The 18,842-nt window shown below is 34.1% G+C and overlaps 1 protein-coding gene and 1 pseudogene across 1 annotated transcript; both read left to right on the forward strand.

Moving 5' to 3' along the window:
* Positions 1-267: 267 nt before the first annotated feature.
* Positions 268-8,757, forward strand: LOC106798514 (S-type anion channel SLAH3-like; annotated as a pseudogene).
* An 8,794-nt stretch (positions 8,758-17,551) lies between these two features.
* Positions 17,552-18,401, forward strand: LOC100305909 (dirigent-like protein). Its single transcript, NM_001251654.3, has one exon. It carries the CDS (start codon positions 17,643-17,645, stop codon positions 18,207-18,209), a length of 567 nt encoding a protein of 188 aa, NP_001238583.2. The 5' UTR covers positions 17,552-17,642; the 3' UTR covers positions 18,210-18,401.
* Positions 18,402-18,842: the final 441 nt, after the last annotated feature.

Here is an 18,842-nt window from a genome sequence, read left to right on the forward strand (position 1 = left end):
GAAGATTGCAAAGAAATATATAGTGATGATGATGATGCAGAGAATTTAAGCTTGATGGTGAAGAAGTTTGGAAAATTTCTCATAAGATCCAAAGATAGAAAATTCTCTAAACCTTCAAAGAAGATAGAAAGCAACAACAACACCTTCACATGCTTTGAATGTGGGAAGCAAGGGCATATCAAATCTGAATGTCCTATCTACCTTAGAAAACAATTTGCTGAAAAGAAAGGAAAGAAGGATAGAAAATAGTAAAAGGCCTACATAGCTATGGAAGACAATGCATCCACATCCTCTGATTCTTCTAGTGAAGAAGAAGTTTCAAATGTGTCCTTGATGGCAGATTCAATGGATGACTCCTCAACCATTGAAGAAATTGAGGTAAATTTTGAATTTTAAGAAGTTTTAGAAGCATTTAATGAAACGCATGAAGAAGCGCAAATGCTTGCTATTTCAAACAATAAGCTGAGAAGTGATTTAAAATTGCATATCACTAAATTGGCTTCAACAAAAAGTGAGTTGGATAAATTGAGGCAAGAAAATGAAAAACTTGTTTCAAGCTATAAAGCCACTGGTTGTGTTTATGCTTCTACTTCTCTTAATACAGATGATTACCAATCTTTGCAAATTGTTTGAAAATTTAAAAAAGGATCACTGTGAAGAACGTATGAAGTTGCAAACTATGCTTTCCTATCTTAAAGATATTTTTAGAAAAATGAACAAAGGCAAGAGTGATCTTAGTCACTTGCTCAATGTGCAAAAGCATACTATCGATAAGATTGATTTAGGGTATAACAAGCAAACTACCTTTTCTAAGAAAACCAAGTTTGCATCCTCCAAAAAGGTGAACCCAAACAAAACCTCCAAAAAGAAAAACGTAATGAATTCTAAGCCTAAAACAAAGACTTGTCATTATTGCATGAAAATAGGGTAGACATCTTATAAATGCTATGTTAGGAGATTTGACATTCCTAGAGGAAAATGTGTTTGGATTCCTAAAGATTTAATTGTGGAAATTAACCTCATTGGACCCAACCTCAATTGGGTACCACCTCTCTCTAATTGATTTTGTCTAGCAGGTGTGCCTGAAAGCAAATGACTCACTATGGTAGTTGGATAATGGCTATTCTATGCACATGATGGGTGACAAGTCTAGACTTACTGACTTTGTGTCAAAGGAAGGAGGATATGTCACTTTTGGAGACAATAATAAGGGAAGAATTATGGGAGAAGGAAACATTGGAAATCAACACAAGACATAAATAAAAAAATGTTCTTCATGTTAATGGACTTAAGCACAATCTCTTGAGCATAAGTCAACTATGTGACAGAGGCTTCAAAATTGAATTCAACAAAAATTGTTGTTTCATTTGTGAAGCTATATCTGGTGAGGTTGTTCACATAGGTAAAAGAATTGGTAATATCTATATGTTGAATATTGAACATGCATCATTTCATGAACTTAGTTGTTTGGTATGTAAGATTGATGATTCGGGGTTATGGCATCGTAGGGCTGCCTATATAAACATGCATCATCTCAATCATCTAGTTAAAAAGGACTTAGTAATTGGTATTCTGAAACTCAAGTTTGAAAAACATGAATTGTGTGAAGCATGTCAAAAGGGGAAACAAGTTAAAAACTCTTTTCAAAGTAAAAACATTTTTTCTACTTAAAAACCCCTTAAACTACTTCATATAGATTTATTTGAACCTTTGAGAACTATGAATTCAGGTGGCAAATATTATGGCTTAGTAATTGTAGATAATTATTCAAGGTTCACTTAGACTTTGTTTTTGAAAACAAAAAATGAAGCTTTTGATTCTTTTCGAAAACTTGCCAAAATTATTCAAAATGAGAAAGGTCTTAATATTGTTTCAATTAGAAGTGATCATGGAGGTGAATTTCAAAATGATTATTTTGAAAAGTTTTGTGTAAAAATGGAATTCACCATAATTTTTCCACCCCAAGAGCACCTCAACAAAATGGTTTTGTGAAAAAGAAAAATAGATTCCTTGAAGAAAGAGTTAGAACTCTTCTAAATGAAACATAGCTACCAAAGTACTTTTGGGTTGATGCTGTGAGTACTATTTGCTATACTTTAAATAGAATTCTTGTAAGACTAGTACTAAAGAAGACTCCTTATGAGCTTTACAAAGGAAGAAAACCAAATATATCTCATTTAAGGGTTTTTCAATGTAAATGTTTTGTTGTAAACAATGGAAAAAAATCCCTTGACAAATTTGATGCGAAAGTCGATGAGGCTATTTTTCTTGGTTATTCATTGCAAAGCAAAGCATATAGAGTGTTTAATAGGAGAACTTTGTGTGTGGAAGAATCTGTAAATGTTGTGTGTGATGAAACTAACTCTATTGTTCAAGAAAACTCTTTGGAAGATGAAGATGGAGGTTTTCAGGATAAGGGCATTGCACTTGAAGATGAATCCAAAGTTAAAGAGCTTTAACAAAGCAAAGAAATCACTGCCACACCTCCTAAAGACCTCCCAAGAGAATGGAGAACTCAAAGAGACCTCTCATTGAAGAAAGTTATTGGTGAAATATCAAAGGGAGTATCTACTCACTCTAGACTCAAGATTTTATGCAATAACATGGCTTGTGTTTTTCATATTGAACCAAGAAACATAGATGAAGCTTTGTATGATGAGCATTGGTTGCTGGCTATGCATGAAGAATTAAATCAATTTAAAAGGAATAAAGTGAGGGATTTAGTTCCTAAACCTGCCTCTCACAAGTCAATTAGAACCAAATGGGTGTTTCAAAATAAGCTTGATGAATGAGGCATTATAGTAAGGAACAAGGCTAGATTGGTTGCAAAAGGATACAACCAGGAGGAAGGCATTGACTATGATGAAACCTATGCACCTATTGCAAGGTTGGAAGCCATTAGGCTACTGCTTGCTTTTGCATGTATTATGGATTTTAGGTTATACCAAATGGATATGAAGAGTGCTTTTCTCAATGGATACATTGAAGAAGAGATATATGTAGACCAGCCTCCTGGTTTTGTAGACTTCAAACAACCTAATCATGCTTACAAGATGAAAAAGATTTTGTATGGTTTGAGACAAACACCTAGTTGTTGGTACAGAAGATTGAGCAATTTCTTAATTGAACAATTTTTGCAAGATGTCAAGTTGACAAAACGTTGTTTATCAAGAGATTAAAAAATGAGTTGTTCATTGTGCAAATTTATGTTGATGATATAATCTTTGGTGCTACTAATGAAACTTTGTGTATGGAATTTTCCGGTACTAATGCAGAAAGAATTTGAGATGTCTATGATGGGAGAATTGAACTTCTTCCTTGGACTTCAAGTCAAGCAAATGAAACATGGAACCTTCCTATGTCAAACAAAATATTGTACATAACTAATTAAGAAATTCAACATGAAAAAGTGCCAAGAAGCATCAACACCAATGACAACATCGACTTATCTTGACTTAGATGAAAACGGTAAATCAATGGATGAGTCAAAGTATAGAGGTATGATTGGTTCACTTCTTTACTTAACTACAAGTCAACCAGATATTATGCTTAGTGTTTGCTTGTGTGCAAGGTATCAAGCTTACCATAAGGAATCTCACTTTAACAATTTTTAAAAGGATCATTAAGTACCTTAAGGGCACAACCAATGTTGGTTTATGGTATCCCAAAGGTACCTCCTTAAATCTAATTGGCTTTTTAGATTTTGACTTTGTAGGATGCAAGCTAGATAGGAAAATCACAAGTGGGACATGCCATCTCTTAGGAAGCTTTCTTATATCTTGGAATTACAATAATGAGGCATGTGTAGCACTATCCACTACAGAAGCAAAATATATTGCAACTAGAAGTTGTTGTGCTCAAAGTCTCTGGATGAAACAACAACTAGAAGACTTTGGAGTAATCCTTGATCACATTCCCTTGAAATGTGATAGCACAAGTGCTATTAATCTATCTAAAAATCCTGTCATGCATTCTAAAACCAAACATATGGAGATTAGACATCATTTTCTTAGAGATCATGTATCAAATGGTGATTGCAGCATTGAGTTTGTTGATAATGAACATCAACTAGCTGACATCTTTACTAAACCTCTTGCTAGAGATAGGCTCTTCTTTATTAGGAATGAACTAGGTATCTTAGATGGATCTAGTATTGAATGATGTTATGCTTTTAAAACATGTAGCTTGTATATATATGCTCTCTATGTCTGTCATTTTCTTTAATGTCTTAGTATGTTGATATGTGATTGATTTTTTTAAAAAAAAATATGTGTTTTACTTTGTTATTTCGTGTTTTTCACTATTTTAACCGATTACCTTCTTGTGTTAATCGATTACAATGTTTTTGTGTGGTTACCAACTTCTGAAACATTCTTGCTTTAATCGATTACCATACATGCTTTTGTGGCTCTTTGGTTTAAGGTTTTTTTGTTGTAATCGATCATTGCATCATTTTAATCGATTACATGTTTTGTCTTACAGTCTTTTTTGGTGTTGTGCTCTATTGTAATCAATTACGACCTTGTTTTAATCGATTACATGCTATGGTTTATGGCTTCTTTTTGGCTTTGTGTTCTATTTTAATCGATTAACTTACGTTTTAATGGATTACAAAAGCCTAAGGGGGAGTTTTTTTTGGCATATTTAATTGGTTACACTTGCATTTTAATCGATTACTTATATCAACTTTTGGTTTTGGGTGAAAACAAGGGTCAATTTAATCGATTACTATGCAATTTTAATCTATTACTTGCGTGTTTTTTGTATGTAATCCATTACATCTCTTGGTCTTCACCTCATCAACCACCATTATAACTACATTTACTCCCGCCACCCACCTCGGCCAACCATAACGCCTTAGTCTCTTTTTATAAGCCAACCTTACCCTGTCCACAAATCACACGAACACCTCCTTTAAAACCTCTTTTTACCACCCCTTTTTGAACCCAAGAATCTTCTGCTCTCAAACTCTTTGTCTCCTCTTCAAGATGGCGATCAATTCATCAAGAGCACAAAAGAAAGCAAAAACTTCCAAGAGGAAGCAAGGTGAATGCTCACATGCAGCTACTAACCATTTAGACACATGGTTCACAAATGAAAGCAAGAAGAATGACTACAAGATGATATATGTTGTAAAAAACATGAGGATCCCCAAGTACTTGGACTTGGAATGGTTCTCTCAACAAGGGTTCAACTTTCCTAATTTGCTGGAAGCACAAAGACTGTCAAAGCTAGTGTAGATGAAATGAACTTTTTATCCAGAGCTAGTCAAGGTTTTCTACACTTGTGCGTGTGTTGACCTTGAAGGTAACATCTTCTTTACTGTCAATGAAGTAGATATGGTCATTGATGCTACTGTGTGGAAAGAAGTAGTCGGTCTGGACATGGGAGGAGTCCGCAAGTTTGATGAAACTCCTTATGGGTACTGTTAGAGATAGGGGGAGCAACATGAAGACTTAGCCTTGAATCTTGAAGAAGTTTTGTCTTTTATATGTTACTACAAGAAAAATGACATATGCCTACGAAAACTTTTGCCTACAAATATAAATTATTGTAGGTAAAAGTTAAAAAATACTTATACCTACAATTGTTTGTCATTGGTAAAATTCAAAGATTTATACCTACTATTATTTGGTGTAGGTAAAACTCAAAATAACTTTTACTTATAAATACTTAGTGTTGGTAAAAATTTTAAAAATGTATACCTACGATTATTTGGTGTTGATAAAATCCTATAAAATTTGCACCTACAGTCCATTGGTGTAGATAAAGTTTAAAAAGTTTCTACTTGTAAATACATAGTGTAGGTAAAATCCCATAAAACAAATCCATATTAAAATAATTATTTTAAAAAGGTTGCAAGTAAAATCTCATAAAACAAATCTATATTAAAATAATTATTTTTAAAAAGTTGATAAGATACTCAAGAACATAAGTTATTCTTCCTCTTTTTCTTGTATTAACATAATTATTTTAACATATTAAAATAATTATTTTGAAAAATAATAAAACCATATAAAAATGCACTCCTCTCTCTCTCTCTACGAATTTAAACTCCAATTCCATTTACGTTGATATGAAGGAGGAAGGAACGAATCTGAATGGAATCGCTGTCTTTGAAATTCGCACTCGCGCTCGTGTCTCTATATTGAGCCACTTTGAATCCGTTACCACAGTTGGAAATCAAATCGAGTTTCACCTGAATGCTCTTTCTGGACTCGATTTAGGTTTGTCTTTGCTTCCTCAAATCCAAATTCCATGCTTTATGCCCTCTCATGTTGTGTCGGTGAAGCCTTAATTTTGTATTTGTGTTTCATTCCTTGCAAGATCTCAGTTCTACGTTCGATTTCATGCTTCTTCTTTCGTTACTGTAGGGATCTTTGCTTTCTTTTGGAATTCACATTTAATGGTGTTGTCTTAGGCTGTTTTGGAAGAGCAAGATCTGTCATTATTTTATTATTTTGAGATTATGTATAGAGGATTTTTTTAATGTTGATTCCGTTGCAGATCGAATAGTATGAGAGGATATACATGAAGAACGAGATAATATTATAATCCAATATTTGTAAGAAAGATTTGATTAAACTATTTAAAACTTTTAGTATTAAACAACATCCATTTTGGTGAAACAATCTTAGCAAGAAGCCAAGGTGATGAACATGCAGTGATTAATCATCAAAATAAGCATTCAGTATCTGTCAACATACCATTCTCTTGTGAAGAGGTTCAGCTGGATAACACCATAAGAGTTCTCTATAGTGGTGAAAATGATTTCTCTTCTCAATCTACTACTATAGACTCAAAGCCACCATTGCCATCACAATCAATGTCCAATGGCAGTGTGCACCCTGAGGCAACAAACACTATCAATTTTACCAATCATGAAAGCATAAAAAACTTGAATGATAAGAGGATTGGCTTTCTTAAAACATGGTCCAGTAAACTTTGGTGACACTTATCAGTTATGAGTGGAAGGGTACATACAGAAAGTGTAGAAGACGATAATAGCTTAAGCAACACTAATAAGCCTTTACCTGTTGATTTGTTCTTCAAAACATTTGAAGGTCCACAATTACAAACTCCTAAGGTATGTCATTACCATCTACCAATTTAACTGTAGTCATATTTTGTTAAAATAAGTTAATCATTGTGTCCTAATGCTCTTATTTGTTTGAAGTTAACCATTGGTGTTTGGTCTAATGTATTTTATTATTTTGATTTACTCCTTCAGAAGTCTTTAGAAGAGATGGTTCTTCCTCAGGACAAGTAGTTGCCATTTCTTCTTCGGTTTCCAGTTTCATCTTTTGGTATTTGTCTTGGAGTTAGCAGTCAAGCAATTCTTTAGAAAGCATTGGCCACGTCTCCTTGCACTGAATTTCTTCACATAACCCCTAAAATGAATTTCATCCTATGGTTAATCTCTATTGCTATTGTTGCCATTGTTTTCACCACCTATCTCTTCAAAATAATTCTCTATTTTGAAGCAGTTCGTCGTGAGTACCATGATCCAGTTCATGTTAACATCTTTTTTGCCACATGGATAGCCCTTTTGTTCCTAGCTCTTGGAGTTCCCCCATCAGTTGCCAAAGACCTGCATCATGTAGTTTGGTACATTCTCATGATTCCATTGTTCTGCCTTAAGCTCAAGATATATGGAAAGTGGATGTTTAAGGGCCAAAGAATGCTCTCAAAGGTGGCCAATCCAACCAATCTCAGATGAGCCTAAAAGAAAGTCCTATTTTCTTCTTTGCTCTTGGGCTTGCTCACTACATGGTGTTATTTGTAACTCTCTCCCAGATGCTTCCAACAAATAAGGCCATCCCAAAAGACCTCCATCCAGTGTTCTTTCTTTTTGTGGCGCCATCTAGTGTTGCTGCTATGGCATGGGCTAAGATTCAAGGTTCTTTTCATTATGAATCACGAATTTTCTATTTCACTGCCATGTTCCTAAATATCTCACTAGTAAGCTTTTGTAACACTTGTACTTTAAATATGCATAACCATTGTTTTTTCAAAGTTTTCATTGTCTAAAAAAATGGGCCAGGCTAATATAGTTTGCACAACTTTTTCCTAACACAATCAATCATTTTAATATTCAAGTTGCTTGTTAGTCTCATATGCTTTTTCAGGCTGTTCGGGTCAATCTTTTCAGAGGATTCAAGTAAGCTACATTTTTATATCTATATCATTGGCTATTATTCCGTTATGTTGATTTTTCTTACAAATATTGGATTTGATTCTGCAGATTCTCACTTTCATGGTGGGCCTACACATTTCCGATGAGCATGTTGTGTGGGAGGATATACATGAGCAACGTGCACTCAACGTCTTTTTGGTCGTTGGTGATTGTGTTCTAGTTGGCTTCCAGGTGATCAACTTCTCTTAATTGTATTTTCTTCTCAAATATTAATGCAAATGTGAGTTAATAGCCATGGCTGAAAAATGCAAGTTCCTTTTACTTGTTACTGTATGAGAAAATTGTTTTATTTTAAATAAAAAATGCAAGTTCCTTGTACTTGTTACTGTATGAGAAAATTGCTTTATTTTAAATTAAAAAAATGCAAGTTCCTTCTACTTGTTATTTGATTTTTCTCTTGGAGTATGTTGGACTTGCCATGGTTAAAGTGTATTTATCATCACATGTCCATTATCTAGTCAGTGATTTTTCTAACTGTATTGCTTGTGTATGTTGATTTTAGGCAGCGGTGGAAGCATAGGCCAACATCGTGCATGAAGTTAAGGAAAAAATCCCATTACTTATCGTCCAGGTTGGTTGGTGACTTTTATGTGTTGCTACCATTTTTTCAAGGGTTTGGTTTAATAATGTTTTCATTTCCACACAATAATGTTGCAAATGGTTTCTTGATTCCTACAATACAATTTTACGTAATAGGCCAGTATTAAGGTATATTTATGTTGAATCAGATCTTTAAATGCTAGATTATCAGAAGGGGATGGCCTCTGTCATCAATTTGACATTCATACCAACACGTGTCTATAGTTATTGTCCTTTCTTCAGTTCCGTTTTCTAAAATTAAGTTTATATGAGCTATTATTTTTGGTGGTTTTCAAGTCTCATGACTAGAGGCGATTTTTTTTATATTAATAGTGTAACTAGATTAAAACCTCTTATCCTCCCTAGGCTGCTCAATGATATTATTTATTTGTTTAATTTCACTTGTGGTCCTCTAATTTAGACTTTGTACAATGTTGGTCTCTTAAGTTTTAATTTGTGTGAGCAAATCAAGTCCCTCTATTTTTAACATTAAATTAATTTAATTCTCCTCAACTTTCTTATAATGGATAATTTGAAATAGTCAGACTAGTTAGAAATTTATTGGAAATTTGATGGGTTGTATTTGCTCAAAAACCTATAAGGGGACTAAAACTACACATCTATAGTAGGACTAAAAATACAATTAAACCTTGTTTATTTTGTTACTTGCACTATTTTGCTCATCTGAAATCTTCAGAAGCCATAATTTGTAATCCTTCAATTGCCAATCTTTGAAGGGGTGTTTAATTTATTAGTTATTGCAACAATGTGCGGTTTTAAATAAGAAATCATGCGTTTTAGCTGTTGCTATTTTCATGCTTTTCATCACCATGCTTTCTCGTGTAGGAACAAAAGTCTCCTAGAAAGAAGAATCCAGCCTTTGGCCCATTAGGCATGATTATAAAAGTCTAGCCTCAAACTTGGTAGGGGTAATTGCAAGAATTTCAATTTTTATTATTTTTATAATGTGATTATCATTGAGATAATTAAAATCAGTGTTTTTTATTTGTCAATTTTTTTTATCTTGATACCATGGGTTTTTCTTTTTTATTTTTCCTTGTTTTTTATTTTATTTTTATAACTTACATATTCTTCCAATTTAAATCTCATTTTCCACATGATAATTAAAAAATATAACAATGAGCATAGCTAGAAGATTTATTATTATTATTATTATTATTATTATACGGTTTTTACCTACAGTTGAAGATGATAGGTACAAATTAAAGACTTTTACCTACAGTTAGAAAATGTAAGTAGAAGTTAATGACTTTTACCTACATACTATACATAGTAGGTAAAACCTATAGTGATAGACAATTAGCCGTCATTACACGCTCCCTCAAAGTTGACGGAAGAAACGTCCGTAGGACAAAGTCTATCATATATTTACCTACGAATTTTTTATTTATAGTGACATTTTTTGTCCATAGGTATAGGTCATTTTTTTATAGTGTGTCCAACTCTCTTGAGTGAAATTTGTATTGATTGTTGTATTGTATGTTGCATCTTAGTCTTTATCATTTCATATGTGCATCATGCATCATCATGTAGGAGTAAGAAGAAAGGTTCTAAACTAAGAAAATCTCTTATGTGTTTAAAACTCTCTATTTTAATCAATTATAGACCGATCGTAATCGATTACACAAGTGTTTGTAGGTTGCAAAGAAGTTTCTCGTATCGGTTTAATCAATTAGAAGCTTATCATAATTGATTACAAGTTCTCTTTGAGACAATGATTGATTTTTCAGGAGTCTCTACTTTAATCGATTAGCAGGTGATATAATCGATTACTTCTCTCTTAAAAGTGTTTCTGAAGTGATCAAAAACACTTTAATCGATTACATCAAGAATCTAATCGATTACATTATTCTTCAAAGTTTTCTAGTTTTTGGAAAAAAACACTTTAATCGATTGAAATGATAATATAATCGATTACTTCTTCAACATAATCGATTACATTGTACATTTAATTGATTACAGGAGGTTATAACTATTTTCTCTATAAATAGCCATCCTGTGTTCTTACTTCATGTGTGGAAAAATTAAGTGTGAATTTGTATGACTTGAAGTTAGTGATAAAGAGAGAAGAGAAAAAGTGCTAAGATATAGTGTGACTCACAACTTTTAATCTTTGATTATGAAGATCATATTGTGAAAAGTGAGTTGTGGAATTCTGAAGGCATGAATTTCATGTGGTTTACACATTGTTAGTTTGTGCATGAATTTCTCAAGGCATGCTAGAATAGGTTTTTCTAGTTTGGGCTAAGGGTAGGTTTCTCTTAGGCTCTTATTCAAAGAGGATCCTAGGGTTGGGTACCTTAGTCTCTTTTTTTGGGGTAGGAACTGAGATTGCTTGTAAGAATTCTATATGCTTAGTGAAAATCTAATTCAGGTTGGATTAGATAACTGGATTAGCTTCTCCAGAGATATAGAGAATGAACCAGTATAAAATTGGTGCACTTCTTCTCTTGATCTTATCTTTCTTTCTCATTTTGGTCTTGATCAATTTACGAAAGGTTAACAAAAATATCTTTTTGAAGAAATAACTTTAATAAAGGATTTTGTGTAAAGGGTGATTGATTAAATATTAGTTTATTAAAAGTTTGTGATACGATCCTTGAAAAAGAAGATTTTTTAACTCTGAGTTTTTAAAAGTCTATTTTGATTTAGAAACTAATTCACCCCCTCTTGGTTTGTGAGCTCCATCATCTATTTCAGGTACAACAAGATGCAAACCTATAGGGGAATGCTTTTTGACCCTACTAGGAACTTGAGGAATCGCTTAAGAGTTGGTGGACTGCCTGCAGAGGACAAAATACTAGTTTACCTCATTACCTATATTCTCACACCTAGGCCTAGCAATCATGCTTAGGTAATAGATGCTGATCTACAAATAGTTTATGGTCTGAAATTAGGTATCAAGATGAACTGGGTATTGCTAATTGAAGACATTATGTTGAAGAGTCATCGCCTGGTAGGTTATGAATTTCCTCATGTTGTGCTTGTCTTAAGATTCATTTACTACTTCAATGTTGATGTCTCTAATGAGATTGTGGACTTTACCAAAACCTTTAGTGAGATTACCGAAAGGCATCTCAAGAAGCTTGGAATGAGGTTTGTTGATCATGAATGGATAATGGTTGGAGAGCCTGTAGCTGGAAACATTGACAGGATGGAAGAAGATGCTGAAGCTGAAGCTCCACAAGAGCCTGCACATCAATGGAGTCCTTTTGAGTCACTTATGATTAAGAAGATGGACGATATGCTTCACCTCTATGAAGAGCACTAAGGTGAAGTTCATAGTTCATTGGAGAATATAACTACCCGGCTGAAAAACATTGAGACTAGGCTGACCCTTAGTAACCTCCTTAACCCTGACAAGGATGAAGCTTAGTTGTGTTTTAAGTGCTTGTTTTAGTTATTTGGTTGTCCTTTCTGATTATGTTTAATTTTTTCTCTGTGCCTCTAATCACTTGTTATGTGATGTTTGATTAAGTGGTTATGTTTTCTTATAAAGATTGTAATGTTTAAGTTGTAATGATTTTTTTTTCTATGAATGAAATGCTAGTGTTTATCTGTTCTTACTCTATGAGTAGAAGTGACTTTTTGGCCTTGTTGTGCCAAAAAAAGGGGAGAAACATTGCATTAGCATTGGATTAGGGAGAAGTAGTGCATTGCATACATATGTTCTTATACAACTCTACCTTAGATGATGATGATATGATTTGACACTTTTCTTAGTCTTCAGAAAACTTTCAGGTTTTAATAAGAGAAGTCTCTACTCTCAAGACTCTCCAAATGCACTCAAATGGAAATTCAAGTTTGGAATCATCAAAGCCAAAAACGGGGGGATTGTTAGAGATAGGGGGAGCAACGTGAAAACTAAGCTTTGGAGCTTGAAGAAGTTTTGTCTTTTTACATGCCTAACTCCATGAGTGGAACTTGTATTGTTTGTTGCATCTTAGTCTCTATCTTTTCATATGTACATCATGCAAAGTTAGGAAGATTGTTTCTAAAGTTAGAAACTTCTTCAGTGCATAAAACTCTTTGTTTTAATTGATTACAAAGTCATTTATAATTGATTACATAAATGTTTGTAGCTTGCAGAGATATTCTAGTTTCGGTTTAATCGATTACCAGTTATATGTAATTGATTACACTATTTAGTTGAGACCATGTCTGGTTTTTCACGAGTCTCTGCTTTAATTGATTACCAGGTGATCCTAATTGATTATTTCGTTCTTAAAAGTGTTTCCAGAAGTGATCGAGAACACTTTAATCGATTGCATTAAGAATCTAATCAATTACATAGTTCTTGAAAGCTTTCCAGGTGTTGGGAAGAACACTTTAATCAATTGAAATGATAATATAATCGATTACTTCTTCGAAATAATCAATTACATTGGCTATTTAATCGATTACAAGCAGTTATAACTATTTTCTCTATAAATAACCAGCTTGTGTTCTCTCTTTTAAGAGAGAAGAAAAAGTGCTAAGAATAAGTTTGTGCAACTCACATCTTCTAGACTTCATTTTCTGAAGCTATCATGGTATAAAGTAAGTAGTGAGTTTCTTATGAGATCAAGAAGAGATTCATTCAAACAAGAAAAGGTTCTTGCATGTGAATGATCAGGTTGTGTATCTCTCTGACTCATTTTTTCATGTGTTTTACATGTTAGCATATGCATGAATTTTTGAAGGCATATATGCTAGAATAGGATTTTCTAGTTTGGGCTAAGGGTAGGTGTCTCTTAGGCTCGTATTCTCAAGGGACCCTAGGGTTGGGTACCTTAGTCCTTTTTTCTAAGGAAGAATTGAGATTGACTGTGATTACTTGTAAGAATTCTATGTGCATGGTGAAAATACGATTCATATTGAATTAGATAACTGAAGTAGCTTCTCTAGAGATAGAGAGTGAACTAGTATAAAAATTGTTGTACATATGCTCTTGACCTTATCTTTCTTTCTCATTGTATTTTTAATCAATTTGCTAAGCTTAAAGAAAATGTCTTTTTGAAAAACAACTTTAACAAAAGGATTTTGTGTTAAGGGTGATTGATTAGATATTGGTTTTAACAAAATTTTGTGATACGATCCTTGGAAAAAAAAGTTTTTTCAAATCTCTATTTTTTTAAGTTTAATTTAAAAACCAATTCACCTCCCTCTGAATTTTTGAGTTCCATCATCTTTTTCACCTTGGAGATTGTTTTGTATGAACAGTCATCCGATTAACTATTTCTGATTCATCTTGACACTTCTTAGCCCAAAGCTCCTACATAGACATGAACAAGGGGAGTGCGCTTCTAACAAACAACTAAAACTAAATTGTACACCACATGAACATTCTACCTCACATAGTTCATCATCCTTGACCTATATTGCATTCCAACAATGAGGTGTGCTAAGGCACCATTTAACTATCTTATTGTCTTCAATGTAAGATTCAAGCAAAAAGCGTTCTTATTTCTCTTCTATATGAGGGTACTCTATACTAAGTAGAGTTCTTACGAGGATGTCATCACATATAGAATAACACTTGTGTTCCACGCATCCAATATGCTTACTTTGACCCTTGTTTATCTTGACAATATTAAAATGCTTTATCCAACCTGTAAAAAGCGATACAAATACAAAAGAAGCTCATACATGAAGTTTTCATGAATTTCCATTTGTGCAGCTGAGATTGACCTTTATTATTGCATTACGAATGAAAAACATTATAAGACACGCCATCCACATAACACATTTGAAATTTCAAATAACAAAAGGCCACGAATAACAAAACAAAGACTCACATCCGTTGCAAAAGCTACTCTCCTTGGGAAAAATCCACTACCTCGAGATGGAGAATTTCTGTTGGACAAGTGACCTCAATAACTTAAGAGGGGGGTGAATTAAGTTTCAAAATTTTCCCACTAGCAAACTTTTAACCCCCTTTCAAATGATAGGTTCAGAATGCAAAAGAAGAAGCACCAATCAATCTAATCAATGTTCTTTAAACGTTAAGATAAAATTGATTGCAATAAAATAAATGAGATAAGGGAAGAGAGAAATGTAAACTCAATTTATACTGGTTTGGCCACTTCCCGTGCCTACGTCCAGTCCTCAAGCAACCCACTTGAGATTTTCCATTATCTCTGTAAATCCTTTACAGACTTTGAACACACCTTGGTATCCTCACCCTTGTGTTCAAGATTCTCTAAGATACAACCCGTCTCTTGATTACAATTCTCACAATCCAAGAGACAACTAGTCTCTTGATTACAACTGACTTTCTGAGATGAACAGAAAGATTTCTCTCCTTTAGAGTGGATGATACAAATTGAAGATCCTAGAGGAATTTCTCTCTTTTAGGGATGATAATACAATTTGAAGTTCCTAGATGAATTCTCAATAGATTTGCAAGTGTTTGCCCAAGATTTGTTGAGAGAGCATTTGACAATTAAGTTATCTTAGAATCTCTCTCTTGCTTTTCAAAGTCAGACACACATATATATAGGACCATTGTGCCTTTTCAAAATGTTTTTGAAGAGACGTGTCTTTTCAAAAAGTTTTTTTGAAATTTTCAAATTTCAAATTTCAAATTTCAAACTTTCTAGAAAATCTTTTTAAAATAATTTTGCTTCTGATAATTGATTACAATGCCTGGTAATCGATTGCTAGTGGAAAAATGTCTTTTTCAGAAAATGTTAAAAATATTTTAAAACCTTTTTATAATCAATTTAAAAACTATGTTGTGAGGTCAAACCTTTGCAATCACTAAGAGACTCTTTTAACAAAAGATAGACTAAGACTTAGCTTTCTTCTTGATCTTTGTTTTCTTGGTCTTGATTTAATCTTGAAGCAATCCCTGTTTGCTAACCTTGAATGTTTCTTGAAGCAATCTTATTTGATTATACTTCGACATCATTAAAAACCTGTATTCATACATTCACATTCTCCCCCTTTTTTGATGATGACAACCATTATCAAGTAAATTATTTTTGGTATCATTAAAACCTGCATGATTCACATTCTCCCCCCTTTTGATGATGAGAACCATTATCAAGTAAATTCTTTTTGGCATTTGGCATCATTAAAACATGCATGATTTACAATTTCAATTCCTACAAGGGATTCCAACTGATCAGTCCCATCTATGACTTCACCGCCATCATCAGCCCCAATGACATTGACAAGTCCAACCTCATAAACGCCATCAGCTTCGTCCTCGGGTCTGCACCATCCAGCTCCGTGACACTCAACTCAAGGACCTCATCTACACCTTTAACAACCGTGAGATGGAGCAGAAAGGTCACATAGCTTTTGTCCATGAGAAGGAGCAACAACATTGACAAATCCACGACGATGGTAGATTTGAGACAAATACAAAAGGCATAGTGGAAGCAGAGCCACAACGGAGACGGCTTTGCGATAGCAGCATCGGTGCCGGTGGGGGAGGATTATTTTTTGGTGGCGAGCAATCCCAAGAAATGGTGTCGAGAGGTGTGCCACCTGGTGTACTGCGGTGTGAGGAAGAGGGACTCCAATAAGTGGGTGTGCGAGGCTCGGGAGGGTTTTGTTGAGTGGGAGAGCTACAAGAGGGTTTCAGATGAGAGTTAGAGTGGTGAGAGTGAGCATGAGAACAAGAGAGTGAAACTACAAATTGGGTTTATCATGAGAGTGTTGTCCTTATGTTATTAAATGGTGTCTATTTATAGTGGTGCTGTCGTGGCGCTATTAATCACGTGTCTTATTACAAGTATTTGCGTTACGGTCCCATCTGAGGGCTGTCATAAAGTTGTCATAAGTTGGTTATTATTAAGGCATATTTGATTTATGTTGTTCTTGAACTTGTCATCAGCTTATTATTTTTAAGTCGATCGATGCGTGCTAAGTTGCATCCCAAATGTCCTTGACAAGCAAAGTCGATATTTACCCAGCTGAAACAATGAGTAATGTAGTGATTGATCATTGACTTGCATGAGTAATCACTTCATGAGAAATCATGATCATATGCTTCAAGTAATCTCAATTTATTAAACTATTTTAGATAAAATGTTAAATAAAAAATACATGGCAGACCATAATTGACATGGCAATAATATTCTCTACACAATTTAGCTTGCTACTTCATAGGGATTTTAATCTCTCTTAATTTAGTATGAAAATCAGAAAACCAGTGAAGCACAGAAAATATGATTGGATTATAGGTTTTCCTTGGCATTTTTGTCTTCTATGTGGTCCAAGCTTGCTTTGGAACCTCCGCTATCATTGATTGACTGATATAGGTGGCAACTCGATTTCTCATTGAGCCAGTTATATATGCACCATAACACCAAATGTGCACCACCGGATCTCTGTTTTTTAAGCACACCCGTGACCACCCTAAGTGCAGTATTGGCCAATTTCAAAAGAGAAGAACAGAGCACATGCGCATGCCTTGATAGGGATTTAGAAAAGTTCATGCCCGTGAACAATATGCAACATTAACCTTGGTAACAGAATGAAGGAAAAGAGAAGTATATATAATGATGTAATAGAAAAAAATAAAAGGAAATGATAAATGTTAACCGAGTGTGTAAAACTGATTGGTGCAAAGCAATTAATAAATGTAACAATTATCATGTTGTACATAAAAGAATTGCACCAGTATGATGGAATTGTTTATCTCCATTTTATCCTATGTTAATTGTCGTAAAACAATCCCATAAAGATTGGGTTCGAATCCGACCATTATATATAGCATCCAAAAAAGTACTGCACAAATCCAGCCTTAAAGTAACTAATAAAGTTTTCCACCACAAGGTACCTATATCTTCTGGTAGCCTATATATATAGCTGTTTGCAACCACTGGCTAACATACCTAAAAATTGTACCGATATGGCTTCACTTGTGTGTCTCCTTTTTTCCTTGCATTTCATGGTTATCATGTCAGGTTCCTTACCAGCAAATAGTGAAGTGTTTGCAAAAGAGTCTCCTATGTCTCTATCCACAAAACCCGTGGAAAGACTCACCCAACTCCACTTTTATTTCCATAACAACAAAATGGGGGAACACCCGACTGCTATGAAAATTGTTGAGCCTCCTAAGGTGTCCATTTCTGGTTTTGGGACTATTTACATGATGGATGACCCTCTAACCGAAGGACCAAGTCCAACTTCAAAGCTTGTTGGAAGATGTCAGGGAATATATGCTGAGGCTTCGCAACATGAACCTGCGATACTCATGGTAACGAATTTGTTCTTCACTGAGGGCATTTACAATGGCAGCACCCTCAGCATTCTTGGGAGGAACCCTATGTTGCAGAGTGTTAAAGAAATGCCAATTGTTGGGGGTAGTGGGATCTTCAAATATGCAAGGGGTTCTTCTGTGCTTAAGACACATGTGCATGATGCTAAGGCTGGTGTTGCAATTGTCGAATACAACGTGTCTGTCCTGCATGTTTGAGTGAAATAGGTTAAAGTTGCTCTTTATAATATAGGTTTGTTTTGGAGGTTGAGTTTGAAGTCCTTCTCTTCTAATCTCTTTAATTTTAAGTCCATTCGTCTTAAAAAATAGTAGGTTTCAAGTTAAAATAATAGCTGTCCTGTTGTTATATTAATGGAAAGTAATGTTACTACATTCAGTGATAGATGTGGCAATTAAGATTGATTAAGAGCAACAGATGTAATTGTTTATTCCTAGATATGCATGTGATGCGCTGGTATGAATATGATTGAAGAGTTAGCATTATAATACATTACTTATTTCATGGCTGTGGGTGGGTTGCGCAAGTGTGAACGCATGAATGCAATATATGACTGGATTTGTTCACATTGTGTACATCCGATACAAATGGGAGAGGTATATTGCAGTTATTATATGTACGGACTATATGGCAATATTCTGGTGGATCGATGTGGTAATTGTATTTTGTGGCAGCATGCATGTAAACATTTTTTTTTTGTTTTTGAAGAGCCAAAAAAGAGTTTATTTATAGAACCATAATACAAACCTTTAGACAAAATGTGTTAAGTCTCAACCTCCAAAACATTACAAAAAGTAGTAATAATAACTCTTGACAGACAACATTACAAAAGC

The sequence above is a fragment of the Glycine max genome, chromosome 4 (assembly GCF_000004515.6).
Source record: "Glycine max cultivar Williams 82 chromosome 4, Glycine_max_v4.0, whole genome shotgun sequence".
NCBI classification, from domain to species: domain Eukaryota; kingdom Viridiplantae; phylum Streptophyta; class Magnoliopsida; order Fabales; family Fabaceae; genus Glycine; species Glycine max.

What these genes read in the sequence shown, in the direction of transcription:
- LOC100305909 (NM_001251654.3), top strand. Translation starts at nt 17,643, where the DNA reads ATGGCTTCACTTGTGTGTCTCCTTTTTTCCTTGCATTTCATGGTTATC.